The sequence below is a fragment of the Lepisosteus oculatus genome, chromosome 9 (genome assembly GCF_040954835.1).
Source record: "Lepisosteus oculatus isolate fLepOcu1 chromosome 9, fLepOcu1.hap2, whole genome shotgun sequence".
Classification (NCBI taxonomy): Eukaryota; Metazoa; Chordata; class Actinopteri; order Semionotiformes; family Lepisosteidae; genus Lepisosteus; species Lepisosteus oculatus.
Window position 1 is genome coordinate 30458516 of NC_090704.1, and position 19353 is coordinate 30477868.

The 19353-nt window shown below is 37.3% G+C and overlaps 1 protein-coding gene across 1 annotated transcript in view; it reads left to right on the forward strand.

Annotated features, from left to right (window-relative positions):
* ankrd13c (ankyrin repeat domain 13C) overlaps positions 1-19353 on the forward strand; it is a 42725-nt gene that overhangs the window by 10576 nt on the left and 12796 nt on the right. The window contains exons 3-5 of the mRNA XM_006635057.3: positions 4148-4252; positions 14969-15054; positions 17433-17478. Of these exons, the coding sequence (XP_006635120.1) occupies positions 4148-4252; positions 14969-15054; positions 17433-17478 (237 nt within the window). The remainder of the gene's footprint in view (positions 1-4147; positions 4253-14968; positions 15055-17432; positions 17479-19353) is intronic.

The window sequence follows — 19353 nt, forward strand, 5'->3', positions numbered from 1 at the left end:
CTCTGCATTATCACATACTTACTGAAAAAGGGTGTCCTTTAGAGACATTCTGTAACCATCTGCTTTATAAATGGATATTCCCATTTTCTATGTATATTTTTTAAAACTATCAGGGGAATGCAATGTTTACATTACAGAGAGAGACTGGGATGAAATAAAATCTCGGAGCATAGTGTTTGTTGCTAGTTGTAAAAACATAGTTTTAGTTCGCTACATACAACAGGAGGCATTTTTGTCTTTCTCCTTGGTAAAGACCTCCACTAAAACACGTGCTTTTGACCTGTGCAATATCTGCAGTCACTGCACATCCAGCAGCAAAACAGTATTTATTTTAATATAATACATACTCTTTGTTGGTAAGTCTGTCTTGCCCTTCCCTACAATGAGTGTTGGCATTTCTTTTAAAGCCAAGTAGAGAAATTTCCCTGAATTTATAGCAAGCCTGGGGCCATGATTAGACAAAAAAGATTCAATAAGCCATTCTGCTCAGTGTTATATAAGCTGTTTTGCTAAATACCATCATACAATAAATGCACCAGATACTGGGAGATGTTGGAGCTTATTTCATTTTCTACCTGTGTGGCTTTAACAACTGTTCAGAGAAGTCTTTTGCATCAGCATCCTAATGTTGTTTTTTCAGATGGCTGATGGCAGATGTCTGAATCGGAGTTTTCTAGTACCTTACTGTTCTTCTGTGTAAAACGCTCCTGTCAGTGACCTGTGGATTATCAAATATATCTGTCATATCTATATTTGATTCAGTGTAATAGAAATATTACTATAATTATATTGTAGAATGTGACTGGGGCTGTGGCTCCCTAATAGAAGGGGCTGTGGATTCAAATCCCAGGTAGGACAAAGAAGCTTCACCCTTGAGAAGGATTCTTTACCCAGATTATTCCTGTGATCGATTTGTTTAAATGAGTTGTGGGGCACACATGTAAAAATATGTACTTGTAAAGTCTATATCTGGCTTTGGATAAAAGCCAAATGACAAAAGTGAGAGTAATATACAACACATAAGTGCATATTCCTTTGAATTTGTTTGCCTGATTTTATGCAGCAATTGCTTAACCATAAAAAGACAGTTGTTCTCTGACCAGAAGGGGGATATGTTGTTAATTTCAACAGCTGCTCATTACTGTATCCAGTTACACATAGTTCAGTTAATTAGGTTAATGTGCCCCTGGGTATGGAAGTATTGTAACTTGATGTACATTCTGCAGTTATAAAAATAAATATTCCCAAAGTCATTCATCACAGTGTTTTACTATTGACTCTATTTAATGCAGATATTGCTGATGATTTAGGATATAGTAAAACTGAGACTGAAAATTGACTAAAATCAGTAGAAGTGGGTGATTTCGATACCCGAGTCACATCAGCTAGGTGCTTATGTTTGTTTCTGTGCTGTTAAATGAATTAGAGATTCTGTGATTAAAACGGATGAGACACGGGTCTATCACAGGGATTACTCCACAGAAACATGGGTTCCCACAAATACAGCTGGGTACACTGGAGCAACTGGGGTGGGCACTGAACCCACAACCCACCTGATAATGAGACCACTGACTTGTACGCTATGTTATGCTGCTTCCTTTAATTTGGAGTACTACTTAGAAAGAAGTTCAAGACATTATCTATGAAAAACTGATCTTAGTTATAGCCTGTATCACATTTGATTGTCTGATGTTACATTGATAGGGCTTTGGAAGAGGAGATGGTTACTGTCACCCGATACAGTATGGTGTAGTGCAGGCCTTTTATCTTTTTGCTTTTGATTACTATATGTGGCATTTGTTGTTTGTGGCACAATAGAAAGCTGTCATTCAAGCAGCAGGCTTTTCTAGTTTTATTCACCCCTTACACAAGGTGCAAATGAAATATAGAAAGCATGTCTTTTCCGTGCTATATTCATGATTTTAATCAGATACATATATGGGTCTTCTGGTACCAAGCGTACTTCCACTTTCCGTGAAAGAGTCCCCTGTGCTTTATATTGATGTGTGTTTTATTTCTGTAAAACGTCCAATGGTTTGTATAATCGTATAGTAATATAATTATTATAATAATGTTCTTTTTTTTAACATAGCTACTAACCAGGTAAAGGGGTGAAGACAGACAGTTTTAGGCCAGAACGTATCCTACAGTTTAATGGACTTGAAGTGCTGTCATTACTCTCATGCTTTCAGTTTTACCCATCTTAGACATTTGTTGTGTGTATCACAAGAATATCAATACAGTTCTAAGCAGTGGGTCTACTCCTGCAAGCAAACCTCTATACTTTTCTTGAGGTTAAAGTGATAAATCCACTGAGTGGCTATAGTCCTAGACGGTACAGAAAGAAAAACTTCAAACTTTCTTGACGCATAATCTTGTTTCATTTTGTCTCTTTAAAATTTAAATTGAAGACAGCATGCAGAGGTGTTTGTCTTGCACTTACCTTTCTTTTACAAAAACATTAACTTTACCGATATTAGAAACATTGAAATTAATTTATTCAAGCAATATGAAGACGTATAAATGAAAATGGTTTAATAATAGATGGATGTCTTCAGTTTTATGCTTTTTTTCCTGACGTTTGTATGTGATTTAATGGTTTTCACTTAGAGCAAAAAGTTCCACTTTTACCTTGTTTGACAACAAAACATTTGCCATATGGGTAGAGTACCACTTACCTGCCTCGTTGTAAATACCGTGCCAGATCGGAGATGGATTTGCCACTGTGCCATATTGGCCAGCTTTGCGTAGTGACTGGGATGCACATTTTTCCCATCTCAGCCATTGAACTCTGTAGCTCTTTGAAAGTCACTGTTGGCCTCACAGTTGCATCCCTAATCAACTTCATCCTCACCCAGCTGCTCAGTTAGGGGAGAGAGAGCCAGATCTTGGCAGTCTCTGCGTGGTATGATACACATTTCACTACTTAATGATCGACTTCACAGAGCTCAATGGGAAATTCCGTGTTTTTGATGTTTTTTTAATACTTCTTTACTGATCAGTGCTTTTCTACTATTTTATCCCCAAGTTGTCTCGAAAACTCCTTAGTCTTCATGGACGGATTTTTGCTGGAAATTCACTACCTGACTGAGAAACCTTACAGAGAGGAGTGCATTTATTGTAAGATTATTTGAACCGCTGTTATTGTACACAGATACCACTCAGTTGTGTTGTTTCTTATTGTAATCTCTGCACCTAATTTAGGTTTGCCACAGTAAAGGATTTGAGCACTTATGCATAATGACACACGGTTTTTCCATTTTACTTTTGTATTAATAATCTATTTTCTTCTTTTTGTTTTTTGCTTTGTATATATGGCGTAGTTTGCGTGCATGGATATTAATTGTTACTTTAAAGTGCCATGACATGAAAGAAACAAAATGTGAAACCTGTGCAGGGATCTAAATCCAGCACTTTTGCAAGGTACTGGATCTAGTTGGTTTTCTTCAAGCATTTCCACCAGCTCCTCGCTCACCTGGGAAATCATATTTCACGTCTGTAGGCTCTGCTGCCATTTTGTGGTATTTTCACTCTTGTTTCATTTCAGGAAAAGGTACGTAGACTGTGCACAGTGCCTTCTTTTTTGTGAATAATCAGAAACTTGGAATGTGCGATGTCCAAAAAAAAAACATTATCACAGCAAATGGTGCAGCTTGTTCAGTTTGAGCGCAAGCATCGCCGAGATGACAGCCTGCGAGCGTAATCTTTGCATCATGTCTCCCGAAATCAGGCGATGGTTATCATGTTTAACACAAGAGCGTGCTGCTCTGAAGGGAATATTAATAAAGGCAGCAGATGAATAATCTGCCGTCAGGTATTTTTGCACTTTTGAATCAGAATTGCAGTGGGAGGCCTGCAGAAGGTCTGCTCTGTGCCAAACAAATGGTGCCGTTACACGATGTCTTTCCAGTTTTATAATGGCCTAATGAGGGGTTATTTTGAGGAAGAGGGTTGTGTGTCCTGTTCATTGATAAGGTTGATTTTAATCTAGTTTCCCAACCAAAGGCGAACACTGGCTTCTAATGGATGGGAGCTTGCGGGGTAGCAGCCCGTCTCTTCAAGACATTTTAATGTTTTTGAGTATTCTAGAATGTTGTGATACAGTAACTGATCGTCAATAACTCTGTACCTTTTCTGTAATTTGCAGAGTGTGCCCATTTACTTCTAGCCCACAATGCCCCTGTCAAGGTGAAAAACGCTCAGGGATGGAGTCCTCTTGCAGAAGCCATCAGCTATGGGGACCGACAAATGAGTAAGTACACTGAACTCTTCCTGGAGCACCTGTATCCTCACAGGGGGGTAGTGGCACAGCTGAACGATGGTCATTACGCTGCAAGCGAGGGAGACGAAGCCATTTCTGCTACTTATAGAAGACACGAAATAGGTTAAAGCAGTTTGGCCTTTGTATTTCAGTTAAGCAGAACTCTGAAATGTTTATGAAAGATTAGTTAAAATGGTACAGTATATAACCAATTCCCTCTTTGCAATAATATCTCAATCAAACCAGTAATGCACATAGATTCATTTTTGTTTCATTTTATCCCTTCTGAGACATGACCTGTCCTTGATCTAAACTGTCGGTGAAAACCCAGCTTTCCTCAGGCACTTCCTTTAAAACACGTTTGAAGAGGTTTTTAGACCGTCTTACTTTTCTCATGGGGAAAAATAAATATGAAAACAAGTGCATCATTTTGGATGCACTGTTACATTGGATTTAATGTTTGCATGTAACAGCTTTGCTGAAAGACATGCCCTTTGCACAGCAGGGTTTACCATTTCAATAGTGTTGGTATCAGCAAATATTTCTGGGTGTCCTTAAATGTGTTACAATGCAGGCTGAAACACCCTAGTCAGCTAATACACTGACTAGCTCTTGTCCTGCTAAACTTTGGCTGGTTTTATTTTTCAGGCGTGCATGACGATACACAGCTTTCTTTTTTGTACAACGTTTAGTGTTAAAAGAGCAGAAAAATACATAATTCTCTTTCAGCATGTACTACACAAAATTAAAGCTCATTCTCCTAAAAAAGTGCTGAGCTTTTGTTTTATATAGTGTATTGTAAAACATGTTTTTGAACTTCAGCTCATTTTTGATCTTCTGGTTTTGAATCTGGGGTTTTGTTTCGGCAGTGATTCAGATGAGTTGTGAACATGCCGCTGTATTTACCAAAGCACAGATGTCCTTAATTTAACACGAATTAGCCAGTGTCCCAGGTGCATAAGCACTGAAATGCCAGAAGATCTTTTGTTCTGTTAATGACTAAGTAATATAAGAAGAGTGAAAAAGCACAATAATAGAATTTCTGGCAGTTACTCAGGTGTGTATTCTCTATAGCAGGAATGTGGAATTCAGAATAATAGTCTGCAATATTTAGTGCATCCAGCTGGTTTACTGATTAGTGAGAAAGTTGTAGGGCAAACCTTTGGAGAATGAAAATGAGACTGAGCGAGAAAAACGTTTTATAACCTGTTATCAAAATGAAATAGATACAATTACTTTTTTGCATCTATTTCTTATTTATTTGGTTATGCATTCTGTACACTACTGTGAGCCTTCCTCTGCTGATCAATTTATGGGGAGTTCCATCCCTGTCCTTTCAGCTGTTAGGAAACAGATAAAGTACATTGAATTGGAGTCCTATCTAAGGGTATCCTTTTTATTGAATTAACCTCCTAATTAATATGTATATCTTAAAGTTCTTTCAAAAAACCTTCACTTTGTTTCACATGTAAGATTAGAACGTGTTGACAAGTTCTTCAGAAATCTTAAATTTCCACATTAGTTAGCCAATGTGAAATCAAAACTTGCTTGAGTTACTAACAGCAGCATAGTTAGATGTTTTATTGTTGTCACAGAGACGCTAATCTTTGATCTAGGACCTGCCTTTTGGGTGAATTATAGTTACTGTATATTGTGTATTTCCACTAACAAGGATCCTCTACTACATTTGAATTTATATATATATATAATAAAATGTCATTTAATTTCAGTTACACCCCTATATAATAATATGTCATTTATTTGTTTTCCATCATTTTATAATATGATGACATTTCAAACTTTCTTTAATCTTATTTTTAGATTTGTTAGGTTTCAGTTTTGGTTTTGGTTAAAAATACTTAAGATTGGCTTCTGGAATGTGTTTGTGGTTGCCCACACTGGAATTTTCCAGTTTTTCTTGATTTTATTATTCAAAATATTTTGATCATGACAGTAAGGCAATTTTGAAGAAGCCATATTTTAAATTACATTATCCTAGCAGGATTTTATAAGCATAAGATTGTTGTAAGTAAAATTTTACAGTTCCCCTTTTTGTTTTTCCGATCTGTATCACACAGTTAATTCTTTATGACCTGACAATTTCTCTTCCTACATTATTCACATAGATCTTTTTTGTAGTTTTCCATTTTCTTTGTTTGCCTTCAAATTTAAACAGATAATAAAAAAAATAACTACTGCTTCTGTGATTAAAGATGCATTATTATATAAGATAGATACATTAATTTAAATATTGTACATTTAAGTGTTTTTGGACTGAAAAATTTCCTCATTTTAATTTTCCAATTACCAATCAAATGTTAAACAAAAACATTTCCCCAGCCTCACTTCTGCATACTTTTTTTTGTTATTCCCTTCTGATTTAGTACCTGTGTTTAAAAGAATGCAAAGCTTATCTTACTGCCCTGAGCCAAGTATCACGTTCCTTCTTAATGATGGGGCACACCCCTCTTGAGTGACAACTGGAACCCCTCTTTTCGCTCGAGTGAAATTCACCTGGAATCTGTTCTTCCACATTAAGGATGAATCCGTGTTCAATAAAATCTGAAAAGATATTATTGAGAAATTGAGGGCGGCGCAGTAGGTAGCATTGCTGCCTCGCTATGCTGGGCCCCTGGGTTCAATTCTGGGGTGCTATCTGTGTGGAGTATGTATGTTCTCTTTGTGTTTATGTGGGTTTCCTCCCATAGTCCAGAGGTATGCCGGTAGGTTAACTGGCTTCTGGGAGAACTGAACCTGCTGTGTCTTTGTGTGTGTGTGCCCTGTGATGGACTGGTGTCCCATCCAGGATGTACCCTGCCTTGTGCCTGTTGCTTGCTGGGACAGGCTCCGGCTCCCAAACAACCTTGTAGCGGATGAAGCGGTTAGAAAATGGATGGATTATTGGGAAATTATAATTGAATAAAAAACATACATTGAACTGAATTAATCTACATTGTTTCCTGTTTTCCAATATTTTTCCCCCTGTTGTCTTCTCTCTTCTCGTATTTTTTGGTTCCATGTCACAACCGCAGTAGCGCACCCATATCAGAGCTCAGTGTTACAGACTGCACTGCAGGCAAGTTGCAAATGAAAGCCTAACAGGGAGATGAAATCTTCTATCTCACCAGCTGTGTCAATACAAGTAATTCCCCAAAGAAACTCTCTGAACCTGCTCCTGTCTTCTGTGATGTGCTGAGTTTGCAAAGTGCCCTGCGTTTACAATGCAGTTGCCGAAATTGTTTATTTTTCCTCTTGTTACAGAGAAACATTTTTCCTTCCCCTCACACTTATCAGCTGCGAAACCTAATGTGAACTGTGATGCTTGGTTGAGATAACTATTATATCTGTGAAAGCATCAGTGTTGTTGACTTTTTGGGGGGTTATACTTTTTAGGCTAGCAGTGCCCTCATTGGGCAAGAGCAGTAATGTAGATGATTGTTTACTACCAGTCTCTCCAACAAACATATTGTAATGGTATCCTAATACACAGTCTTTTGTTTTTCATTTATGAACTAAAGTTTGTGTGCTGTGCTGACGCTTTGTTCTCCCTGTTCACAGTATTGAATTGCGCCAAAGGGACATATTGAATTCTTTCGGTGGTGTACTGGCCTTGGATTTCTTCCAAGTATTATTCTGGGAAAAATAAAGTTGTTCTCTCTGTAGTCTTTAGACTTTTCTTTTCAAGTGTACAAGGTGAAATTTTCAAAATCAATATATTCGGTGTTTACAGTCTAAACCCAGTTCTTTATCCCAATATATATATATTTTTTAAATTTCAGAACTTTGCAAAAGCTGAGAATTTTTCACTATTAGTGATTCTAGATTTAAAAGTTGCTGCATAAAACAAACTCATCACCTTCAGTTTTGTGGCTTTCTGGTGTTCAGTTTTGTTGTCCATACCAGAGAGTATTCTTTTTTTCAGCTGGCAGCCTCACATGGGTTTAATATTTTATGGGTTAGGATGCATCTTACACCTTTAAAAATTATAAAAGTGACTTAACATATGTCCTGCTTAACCTTCAGTTAAATACTGTAAGTGTACAGTCAGATTCCACAACACCTCTATTGAACTGATGCCTTTAAATTCCTCAGGTATCCCTACAGGAAAGAAAAATCACCTGGGTTCATATCAGGTGATAAGAGTGGAAGTCCATTTCTCTCTTTATGTTTAGGGTATCTATTTTAAAGAACTCCAGCGATGAAGGATACGTGTAGGAAGATTTTGGTGCATTAAGAACTTAAGACTCCGAAGTATACTTTGTACTGTCAGAAAAGAATACAGTACCTTTACTTTTAATATTTTTTTTTCTTGAATCCTTTGTTCATTAAGACACCCTGAATGACATCTGTTCTGTTCGGTTTGGAATATCAACTTTAGATATATCAGCTACAGTACATGGAATAATCCGTTCTCCAAACTTGAAAAGAAATTTTCATTTTCAAAGTGAAAGAGTTTATGTCTAACTTTACATTACTATACTGGATGAGTGAGTCTCAGTCCTTTGTTTCAATTACTGTTTAAGTTATTTTCGTCAGATGCCGTGTTCTGTGAACTCCAAGTCTTTAATGACTGTTTTTGGATAGGCAGATGCTGTCACTCTTTGTTCTTTTATAAATGCCTTTTGAGCCTGCTACTGTAACTCTGTCCAATTTAAATAGAATAGTATCTGTTGTGTTTTGAAGCACGCATCCTCTTGGCTGTCTCCATTTTTGGAAGTGAATTTTTGAACAGGCAGAACAAAGCAAGAATTGAGCAAGAATTCTTTCACATTTTCTGCATTATACCATACAGTTCCCTGTCTCCAATGTGAACCCATCACAAGTTGACAACTGAAAAACTATAGCAGTCTCAATTTCTGCAGCTTTTATTTTTTCATTTGAGATTTGTTCGCTTCTGTTTACACACAAAGAGAGAGATCATTTCATTAAGGTTATACCTGCTAAAATCTGTTTTTATTGCTCATTTATTTGATTAAAATAAAATCTGTTAAGTCCTGTATCATAAATGAGGCCAGACTACCAGACACTGCTGATTGTGTTGGCTTGATTTGTGCTTATTGTCATATCATACACGGTATGTTTGTGACAACGTTGTTCATTGTAACATGGCAACACTTTGTATAATAAAACAGATTAGAAATGAGAAATTTAGAAATTAGGGCTAAACGAGAAATATCCTGGTCGGAACAGTGTTTAGCACTGAGATTTTTAAGGACCACAGAGTCAGGACGTTTTACACCGAAGGATGGTGCCTTTTACAGTATAGAGTCCCCGTCACTATACTGGGGCATTAGGTCCCACATAGACCGCAGGGAGAGTGACCCCTGCTGGCCTCACTAACACCTCTTCCGGCAGCTTTACCAGGAGGTCCCCCATCCAGGTATTGACCAGACTCACACCTGCTGAGCTTCAGTGGGTTGTCAGTTGTGAGTTCAGGGTGATATGGCTGCTGGCGATAAGATGTGTCCTGATTTGCTCCTAGGATTTCTTAGAATAGGATTTAGCTCCCCGGCGACCCTGAATTGGATAAAGCACTTATTGAAAGTGATTTGAAGAGATATACATTGTAAAGCTTCCACTAACACAAAGGAATTGAGTTGCAGACTCCTAGGTTGACATTTCAACAGTCCAAATGGATAAAAGCAAAATATATCAAATATACTGTGAGCAGAATAGCTGGATGTCTGAGAAATAACATTCCCAGTGTCTGGTGCCTTATGTTAATAGAAGCTCTGGATCAGTCATTCTCCTTGAGTTTAATCATAGACTCTTATAATTGTGTTTTTTATTTTATTTTTTTGTAGATGCTCTTATTCATGGTGATTTGCAATATATATATATAAAGTTCTATGAAGCTGACATTTAATAATACCCCTTAAAAACGCTTGTGCACATGGAAACAACATGCAAACTTCACACAGAAGGCCCTCCAGAAAAGAATCAAACCTGGAACCTCTCCACAGCCTATTTACTGTGCCACCCTGTAACATGTGACATAAGCTGCGGCGGCAGCGCTAAACATTACATCTGTTCTGTCAAGCAGGTAGTAACCGCAGAAGTAAATTATTTAGTAAAACATGTATATCCAGCACCAGTCAAGTGAAGATTGGGGGGAAAAGCAGACTACATTTGGGTGTAGAAAGCGGTTCACAGCAGATCTTAACATAGTGTTTTAAGTGATAAAAATGGATTTACTCTGACATTTTTGACAGAAGCAACGTGATGTGTAGTGGCAGTATAATAATGCCATCCTGCTGAATTGCAATGAAGTGAAAACGTTCCTTTGTGATGTGCACGATTGTTCTTCCTCTGGGATTTCCTGATGAGATGAAGTCAGCCACTCTAGACGGAATTTCTTTCTTTGCTGTATGTTCACATACGCCTGGGAGATGTCAAAGATTTCCACACTACAAGTGAAACAAAAATGTCCAAATACTATTCTGACCTTTTGGACTCCAGCTATATTTCAGGAGTGGCTCATCATTCTCCAACCTCTTGAAGTCTTTCCTCAAACTTTTGTCATTTATTGATGGTAAGAAAAATGTGTAGTAATTGCTATAAAAAAACCTGCCCTGACAACCCTCCGAATTTTGTCTCATATTAAATGTTTTTAGGTGTCTAACACGCAGATTCTCCCTTGTTTTTTGAAAAAATATTTTATGCTTGAAAAGGTTTTTCCACAAAATAAGAAATAAGAAAGCCCTCAAATGAAACTGAATTTCAGCAGGCCAGAGCTTTGTCTTGTAACCTAAATGACTCAGATTGCTTCCGACTGCTTGGAGTGGTTGGGGAGAATATTATACAGCTGGATCAGATCCAAAGGGTGGTTTGAAAGGGCAGCTTATACTAGTGCCTGCTGTTGACAAACTCTATGGCTGTTGATTTTCAAGTGCACTGTATATGCCTGTGCACAAGAATAAAAGGCAGCCACATGATGCAGATCATAACTGCTTCCATGCAAACGCTGACATACAGCATGTGCAGCTGGACATGTGCCACAGAATAAACGCTGAAAAGGTCTTTCACTTTGACTGACCTGCAGCAACATGCACATTGAAAATGAACACACAGAGGTTAAAACTGACTGAAAAGTAGAAAGGGCCTTTTGAGCTGAAAAAAGTGTGTTTTGTGTTTTTCCACTTTCAGTTTCACCTCTGCTTGTTCCAATATATATCTGGCCTGAGGCAGGCTTTCCTAGATAGAGGGATTTATTTTCCACATGTACAGTGGCATTCTTACACTGTTCTCTCGGGACGTGCACAGCGCAACAGACAACAACAGCACATTACAGAACAATAAATAAAGAATAATGACAATGTCTAAGTCCTAATTTTGAACTTGGTGACTACACATTTTCATCTGAGAATGGTTCCTGATTCTAGATATTCTAATTTACACTACCTTATAATTTGTTTGGTTAGATAATTTTAATGTTTTGATTCCCTAAGAAGCTGCACGTTAGAGGCATAAGAGTAGGGAGCAATTATAAAGGTCTAGTAAGAACATTTCTTACTAAGGTTTAATCACTGCAGTACTTGGCAAAAAAGCACAATCAAAAGGTGCTGGAGCTGTTAGCTGTAAACACCATGACTGGAAAGCCCAGACCAGGGGTTTATTCAGCAAGTCAGGAAGAATTGAGGGAAATTTTCAGCAAGGACTAGAATTAAGTAGCAGTTCCATATTCAGCCTGGCTATTAGCCATACTAATGATTTGAATTCTGAAAGGGTTTTTTTCATCCATGATTCACAGGTAGAATTTGTTTCTGACTGTACAAGTGTGTATTATCTCACTTTTCATGAGAGATCAGTTCTGGAACGAATACATGCTGAACAAAATTCATTCTGAGGACCGTCATAAAGAAGTTAAATTAACAGTAATACTTTGCCGAAACAAAGAACAACAAATGTGAAACTCATTTTTAATTTCACTAAAGTCTAACTGATTTACGTGAATCATTTTTAAAATGGTATTTTTAAAATTATTTAATACAATTTTGTATGATGAATCTGTGCAGAAGAAAAGTTGTGCCAAGCAAGTAGATTTATTAAAATCACGTAGAACCCATTTTTTTTCAGAAATCATTAGAACGTCATGATCAATTTATTTAAAATCACACATGCTTTAAGAAGTCACCAGCGCAGCATCTTATGCTGTACCTGCTGTGGAAGCAAAGATGAGTTTTCATTGAGAGAAAAATGTACTCTATATGCAAACTCCAGTATTTATTACACAAATGATCTTTCTGCTGTGAATTATGTTTGTGTTAATCCTAATTTTAAATCATAGGCCAGCTTCCATAGTAGAAGATTAAATATATGTGATTAAATCCCATGATTAAAACATCCACTGAAACAGCTTTATGTTGTTTTTCATTCTCTCCGGGGGAAGTTGTTTGAAAAAATTTGCTTTGTGCCGCAATAAGTAAAGCTGTGCTAACAGAAACAGCAGTATAGGCACTAAATTGTCTTATTAGTTTTAAGTTTGGATAAATCTTGATTTAATTAGAACTGTTTTTATTTTTACAGTTCCATATCCAAATTCAAACTTTGTCTTGCCTGATTGCTGTTCCCGGTGCTTGAAATCCATTTTCTTATTTTTGCTTGAGACTGATCCATTATAAGCCGTCTTTTCTCAATAAAAGCTCACATGCACTGCATGAATGAAAAGCAACCGAGTGCAGCCTCAGCTTAATTTAAGTACCTGTGTGTGCTGCATAGCGTATTAAGAATGTGTCTGCATACAGAAGCCATAGTGAGAGGTGGGCAGGAATCTTATATTCTTTCCTAACCAGCCTTTGCTCTCCTTGCAGCTAGTTTATCTTGCAGTCTGTCCGGATGAAAGAAACGAAGTGGGTAAATACCCTTTAGAAATGTGTTGTATCTTGACAAAGAATTGGTGTGAAAGGACATGGCAAAATTCTACCTTGAATGGATGCCATAAGATTGGTTGGAAGATAAACGTCATGGATAAGTGAAATAATTCTTGGAAGTTATCTGACCCAAGAGTTGATGGTGAGGAAAAAAACACGCAAACTTGTCAGTGTTGTGTAGTGCATGTTTATTTCTAGAGGGCTGGTAGTTTGAGAACAACATTTTTACTGCCACTTTATGACAATTTCTGTTTTAGTTTTAGATGGTTAATTCTCTCCCATGTTTATTTACTGTTCTTCTTGTTTCCTTCATAGTAATAAACATCAGTAATATGTTGTAGTGGGCCCATAATTGTGACCACTTGACTACTTGCAGACATTTATATTGACTTGTGTGTTTGCTTTTCTGAATTGCGTTCCCATCCTCCAAAGACATCCAGATGTCCCTACATACATTTATACACATAGATGTCTGTACCAAAGTGTAAGGATTATGAGGTTTGGATAAAGCACTACATATTCATTAGATTGTCAGCCGTAGGTTGGGTTAGTTGAAGCCAGCATGATAGTGACTGATTTCTTAGAAGTTGTGCAGGCTGTAGCCTGGAGAAGGATTTAGGTACATGTAATTGTGTTTGGACCTACTGGGGTTTCAGATCATGCTTAGTGAAGTCAGGAGTCATTGATGTGTGTAATCTCTTTATGCTTTAATTATACACATTTGAGCAGCAGCTGATGTTACGGTATGCATTCATCTAAGGCATAAGCAAGGTGTTCTCAGCTCTTACCCAGCTACTCATCATTAGAAAATGCATGTAGAATTTGGAATTAAAGCCAGTTCTTTGTTAATAAAGTATGTCCTTGTGTTTTATTGTAGTTGTTTGTGATGTTCATGTTTCCTAAAATAGACATCATTTAAAACTTTTAATATATACCCATATGGAAAAAAACAAAAGGCCTGATGTCTCAATAAAGTGACAACAGCTTTATAGCAAGGAATGTTTACAATTATAAAATGGCAATTTCAAAGAAACTGGGAAGGTTCTTAGGAAAAAGAACAGAGCTTTGGAAATATTGTGTAATTTAGTACAATTAGACTTTGTTTGAATAGGAATGGATACATACTGTAGATATAACTGCAGTGTTGTTCGATACTACCATGGGTTTCAGATCTTCCTTGTGAGATGTTTATCTCTTGTTTGGGCTCTGTGGGCATTGACTATACAGTAATTGAAGAGGGTTAAGAGATTTGCACATAATTAAATTCTTCAACTGAATCATTTTGACAATTCAGAAGTTATTATTAGCTGACTCAGAAGGTCTTGAAGAAAGATATTCCCCTGGGACACTGATTATTCTTTGCCCTTATAGGTCCACTGTTTTCTGTGTTTCTGTGTGATTTTATTTAAGAAAGACCCTGGTCATTTGGTATTGTTTCTAATTTTGTATCAGCATTTTGTACTTTAAACAAAGTCACTTTGTCTAAAGTGCTTCGGGGCTTTCAGCAGAATCCAATGTTTAATTTGGAGTATCCTGTTTGGATGAGTCTCTTTATTGACCCAGCCTTGATTGAATATTCATAACGGACCCTGCTCACTGTGTTAAGTTTAAGTATGTTCTGTAAGATCTTATTATCCATAGTTTTCCTGTTACTACTTAAGAGTTGGTATGCTTTTATTAAATCTCGTTAATTTTTCCAGGTGTTTGTTCATCATAGCATTTCATATTCTGAAGCCTTTCCAAAACTGCCACGAAGCAGTTTTTTAGCACTGTTCAAATGTGTGATTCTGGGTGGTGCTCCATTTGCTTATAGTGCTGTCTTCTTTCTCCTTTGCAGTCACAGCTCTTCTCAGAAAGCTGAAGCAGCAGTCCAGAGAAAGTGTAGAGGACAAGAGGCCCAGATTACTCAAGGCTCTAAAGGAGGTACAGTGCACCACATTACTACAGATATCCATCATCATTTCAAAATGTGCAAAGAAATACATTTAATAATTGAAGAGCCTTCTCTGAATGCCTGTGAAAAAGTATAATACAATAAGGTCACTGAATTAAGAATGGTGAATCTTGCCTGTCAGGTAAGTGATAGAACATCTTGTTGTTTTGTTATGTTAAATTTTGACATATAACCACAGAGAAACTGTGCATTCATACAAGCCTGACTAGTTATTTTGCTATATTACTGTATATGTCTTCTGATTCTGTTCTTTCTAAGGTGCTTCTAGTGGTAAAAAAACGTATAAATAAAATTTCAAGCTTTGAAAAGCAAACACTATATACTCATCAAGCGCACCTCACATGTCTACATTCTAGAAAAATAGAAAACGGGAAATTACGACATAGAGATTGGATTTAAGGTATGTGGCTGGCAGCTGGGATCTTCTTGCATGTAGTCTTGTATATACAGTATAGGTCTATAGTCTTAATGATGATGATTATAATAAGGACAGTGTGGTAACGTCCCTACTCTTTTCGAGAGACACCCTGAGATTTTTAGTGACCACAGAGAGTCTGAACCTCGGTTTTACGTGTCATCTGAAGGAAGGCACCCCAATTCACACTTCTGTGGAGTCCTCAACATCAGTCAGTGACTTAATGTGGCTTGCATTGTAACTCATTTTACACTGCTCCCGGGATTTTTTCATGAACCAGAACTTTGGAATGTAACGCTGTCAGCAGAAGGACAGAGTCTACTGTGGTGGCTGATATGATAGTAATAATCATTAAAAGGCTGTTGAAAATGTTTTTAAATCTTCAGAACTGTCATACAGGAAATCTGTTTACTGGGGACAGATCTGTTGCGAAGGGTAAATTCTGTGTTTAGAACAGAAGGATGCATGTATAGCTAGACAGAAGGCACAATTTCATTATTCTCCAGCATATTTATTTTTGCTTTATCTCAGGGCTTGTTTTCTATGCCCTAATCTTTCACATTCTGTACTTGTGTCATCATGATCGACTGTCAATTCCCAGTACAGCTCCTAGGCCAAAAACTGCCATTTAAATTGATTTGTTATTGTCATAACTCTTGTCTCCTACGTAAGACTGAAATCGCATATGTAGAAATTTCAGGATTTAATAGAAACCAAACATGGGTTTTTCTTTTTCTCGCCTTTAGTCTTCACAATTATTGTGCAATTATTTAAGCTACCAAACATTGGATGACATCTTTAACTCAGTCAAGCTTTACCTAAATTGTTGTGTGCAAGTGTACAAACTAGGGTATAGTCCTGAAGTTCTAAAGATGACATAGGGCTTTATTTAAAATTATGTAATATGCAAAACTGATTGTAAAGTATGGGAAAATGGTGTGCATGTAGTAATTATTTTCTGCCTTGTTATCTAAATTGATATTCACATTTAAATATTGTAAGCAGTCGTAGGGGCATGGCACATAAAGATGTAGTCACTCAGAGCTGATGGATTAACAAGCTGTGTTGTTCTGCATGTCAGTAGTACTGATCCAGTACATCTGCATCTGATCACACATCTCCCACAGGTGTTCAGCAGTGATTATATAAAGAATCAGGTCACAGATCATTAGCACGATGTGTTATCTGAGAAAGTCCAGATTTCTATAAGGTCTTATTTCTGATAATAAAGAGACTTCAATCGACAAGTGTGATTTGTCTCAGTTAAATTTAGGTAATTGCAGAAGTAAACTATTTAAATGTATGCTGCAACATTCTTTTAACATCACTTGATACTAAATAATACTGAAAAGCTGCCTGACGCCACTAAAACGTGTTGCACACACTTAATTACAGTCTCTAGTTTTAAAGTGTAACTACAACACTCCATTACAGTAATTTGCATTCAGATATTTGAGAATGCAAATTAATATTCTGCATGTAAGTGGAAGTTGAAGTTTGGGCTGGTGTAACAAGAGTAACAAATTAGAATTTTAGTTGCAAAAGTAGTTCATTATACTGGAAGAATTAGGGAATTCAGTTCTGCTACAAATGCACCTTTTCATTGCATTTGAGTTACAGAGTTGGCTCAATATGAAGCATTTTCCAAATGTAATGTCCTGTCTAAAAGTTGTGGTCACAAACATCCAAAGTTCTTATAATATTACTGTACTCTACAGGTGTTTACAGGTATATATGATTTTTAAACAGCTTTCAGTCATGACAGCCTAGACATGATACGTTGCTCCATACCCTTAAGAAGTTAGAAATAGACAGTGAAGTATTTTAGCTGAAGCTGGAAAATATTTTTAAGCATATAACACGATGCCAAGTTACACAATTCTTAATTCCTTTTCTCCCCAATAACAGTGTATGCTTTCTTTTGTTTTTCAGCTGGGAGACTTTTACTTAGAGCTTCACTGGGATTTTCAAAGTTGGGGTGAGTCTATAATATTTTTTTAACATTAAACAGTAAAATTAAACAGTATTTATGAAAGTAATCAAGTATTTCTGTACAGTATGTTAACTTGATTAAATCAAAACAAACATATCAGTGTGAAAATGCAAAAAGTGTTTTTTAGATTAAAATACTTTTAAATAAAGAAAAAAAGTACCTTAAAAAGAGTTATAGGCAAACATTACAGTATCCTGAGATCCTTCTGTGCAACCTGCTGAAATTGATAGCCCTGCCATGAAAAGTACTGTACTGTTACTGTTTTATATGACAGTTTCACCTTTGTCACTGTTTTATGAAACACTAAAGTATAAAACTGAAGATTTTATGCAGGTAAACATAAAACTAATGAAAATACATTAAGGAAAGAAACATTGTAAAGGGTAGTCAGGGCATGACTGATGTGAAGAGTTTCTTCTGGTGAACTGCAGTTTTCACTGCGGCAGAGTGTAGCTCCCTCTAGTGAGCAGCTCCACCTCTATCAGTGGTTTAGTTTCATTCACCCTTAAAGCCAACATTGTTTTTTTTACAGTGAATGCTGCATTATTTTCCTAGCCAAGCCTCAATAGAAGGCGCACCTTAAACTTGTAGGTTGTTGAAATTGCGGGGCTGCGTGTTCTACCTGTGTTTGCTTGTTGGTTTTTTTCCCAGGTGCTCTGGTTTCCTCACAGCTCCCAGACATGCTGGCAAGATTGTTTAGCATCTCTTAATTGTCCAAGTGGGTGTGTGCGTCAGCACAGACCTCCAGTCTAGGGTGTAATCTCATCTTGTACCCTCTACCTACCATGAAAGGCCACTCTTTCACCTGGAGAGCCCAAGTATAGAAAGATCTAACTTTTCAAAAGCTGAAAAAAGCAGTGTGACCCTGAGTGGATCAACTAGTAAGGTGCTGGACTGGAATAGACATGGGGCCCTGCTGTCCAGGGAGAGGCTTATCATTTTGTGTGCCTGGGATTTCTGCTTATAGCCAAGCACAGTTGGAGTGGAGCAGGCTTGAGTCAGTCCGTGTGTTTTTGGCTTGGCTGCATAACAGTAAAAGCTTGCGGACACTTGGCTTGTAATGTTGTCAGCAAGAGCCGCTCCTCCAGGCACTGAGCTCTGATGGCTTGTCAGAAGGTGAATGGCTGAGACTGTGGGTATATCCGGCGTGTACAGTCTGCCCACGTTTCCACCCCTCGGAAGGGTCGGGGATCGTTATGGGTTGTTGGGAAAGGGCAGTTCCACATTGGAAAGAGATAAAATAGGCAAATGTGCCTTTGGCTGAATATGTACATGTGCATCCAGCTTAAATAGCATATGAAAGATACAATGGGCAACTGTGAGTTCCCAAATAGAAATTGTGAATAAACAGGCACACATTTATTTGCAATGGCTCCAGTGAAGGAGGTCAGCACCTTAGAGGGAGTGTCATAGCTCCCAGCTAGTCAGCCTAAGCACTTGTTCTGAACTAGTGTACTACTCAATTTAGTTAGTAATCCAAATAACTCTTGTAAGGTTTCTGATTGAAGAAAAGAATACAGAATTTCAGCAAAAAATGCTGGTTTTGTGCATTTAAATCTTTTTTTCTTCTTTTGGGGTAGAATTTAGAGCTAAAGTACATCCTCTTTTGTCTTCTGGGATTATTCAGCTTTCTGCTTTTCAGAAGCCCTTGCCAAATTCGCTTGCACAGCAAAGCAACGTTATGCAAGACCTGACCTTGAGCCTCCGGTCTGTTTAAAAGACCAGCAAAACAGCCTTTTTGTTCCTAGTAAGAATAGGCCAAATTGGCATCCACAGCCCTGAACAAGAAGAAATATCTGGCGCTTTCATTATTTTCTAAGTGTCACCAGGGTTATTTACCATTTTGGGCTTGGTTAATTC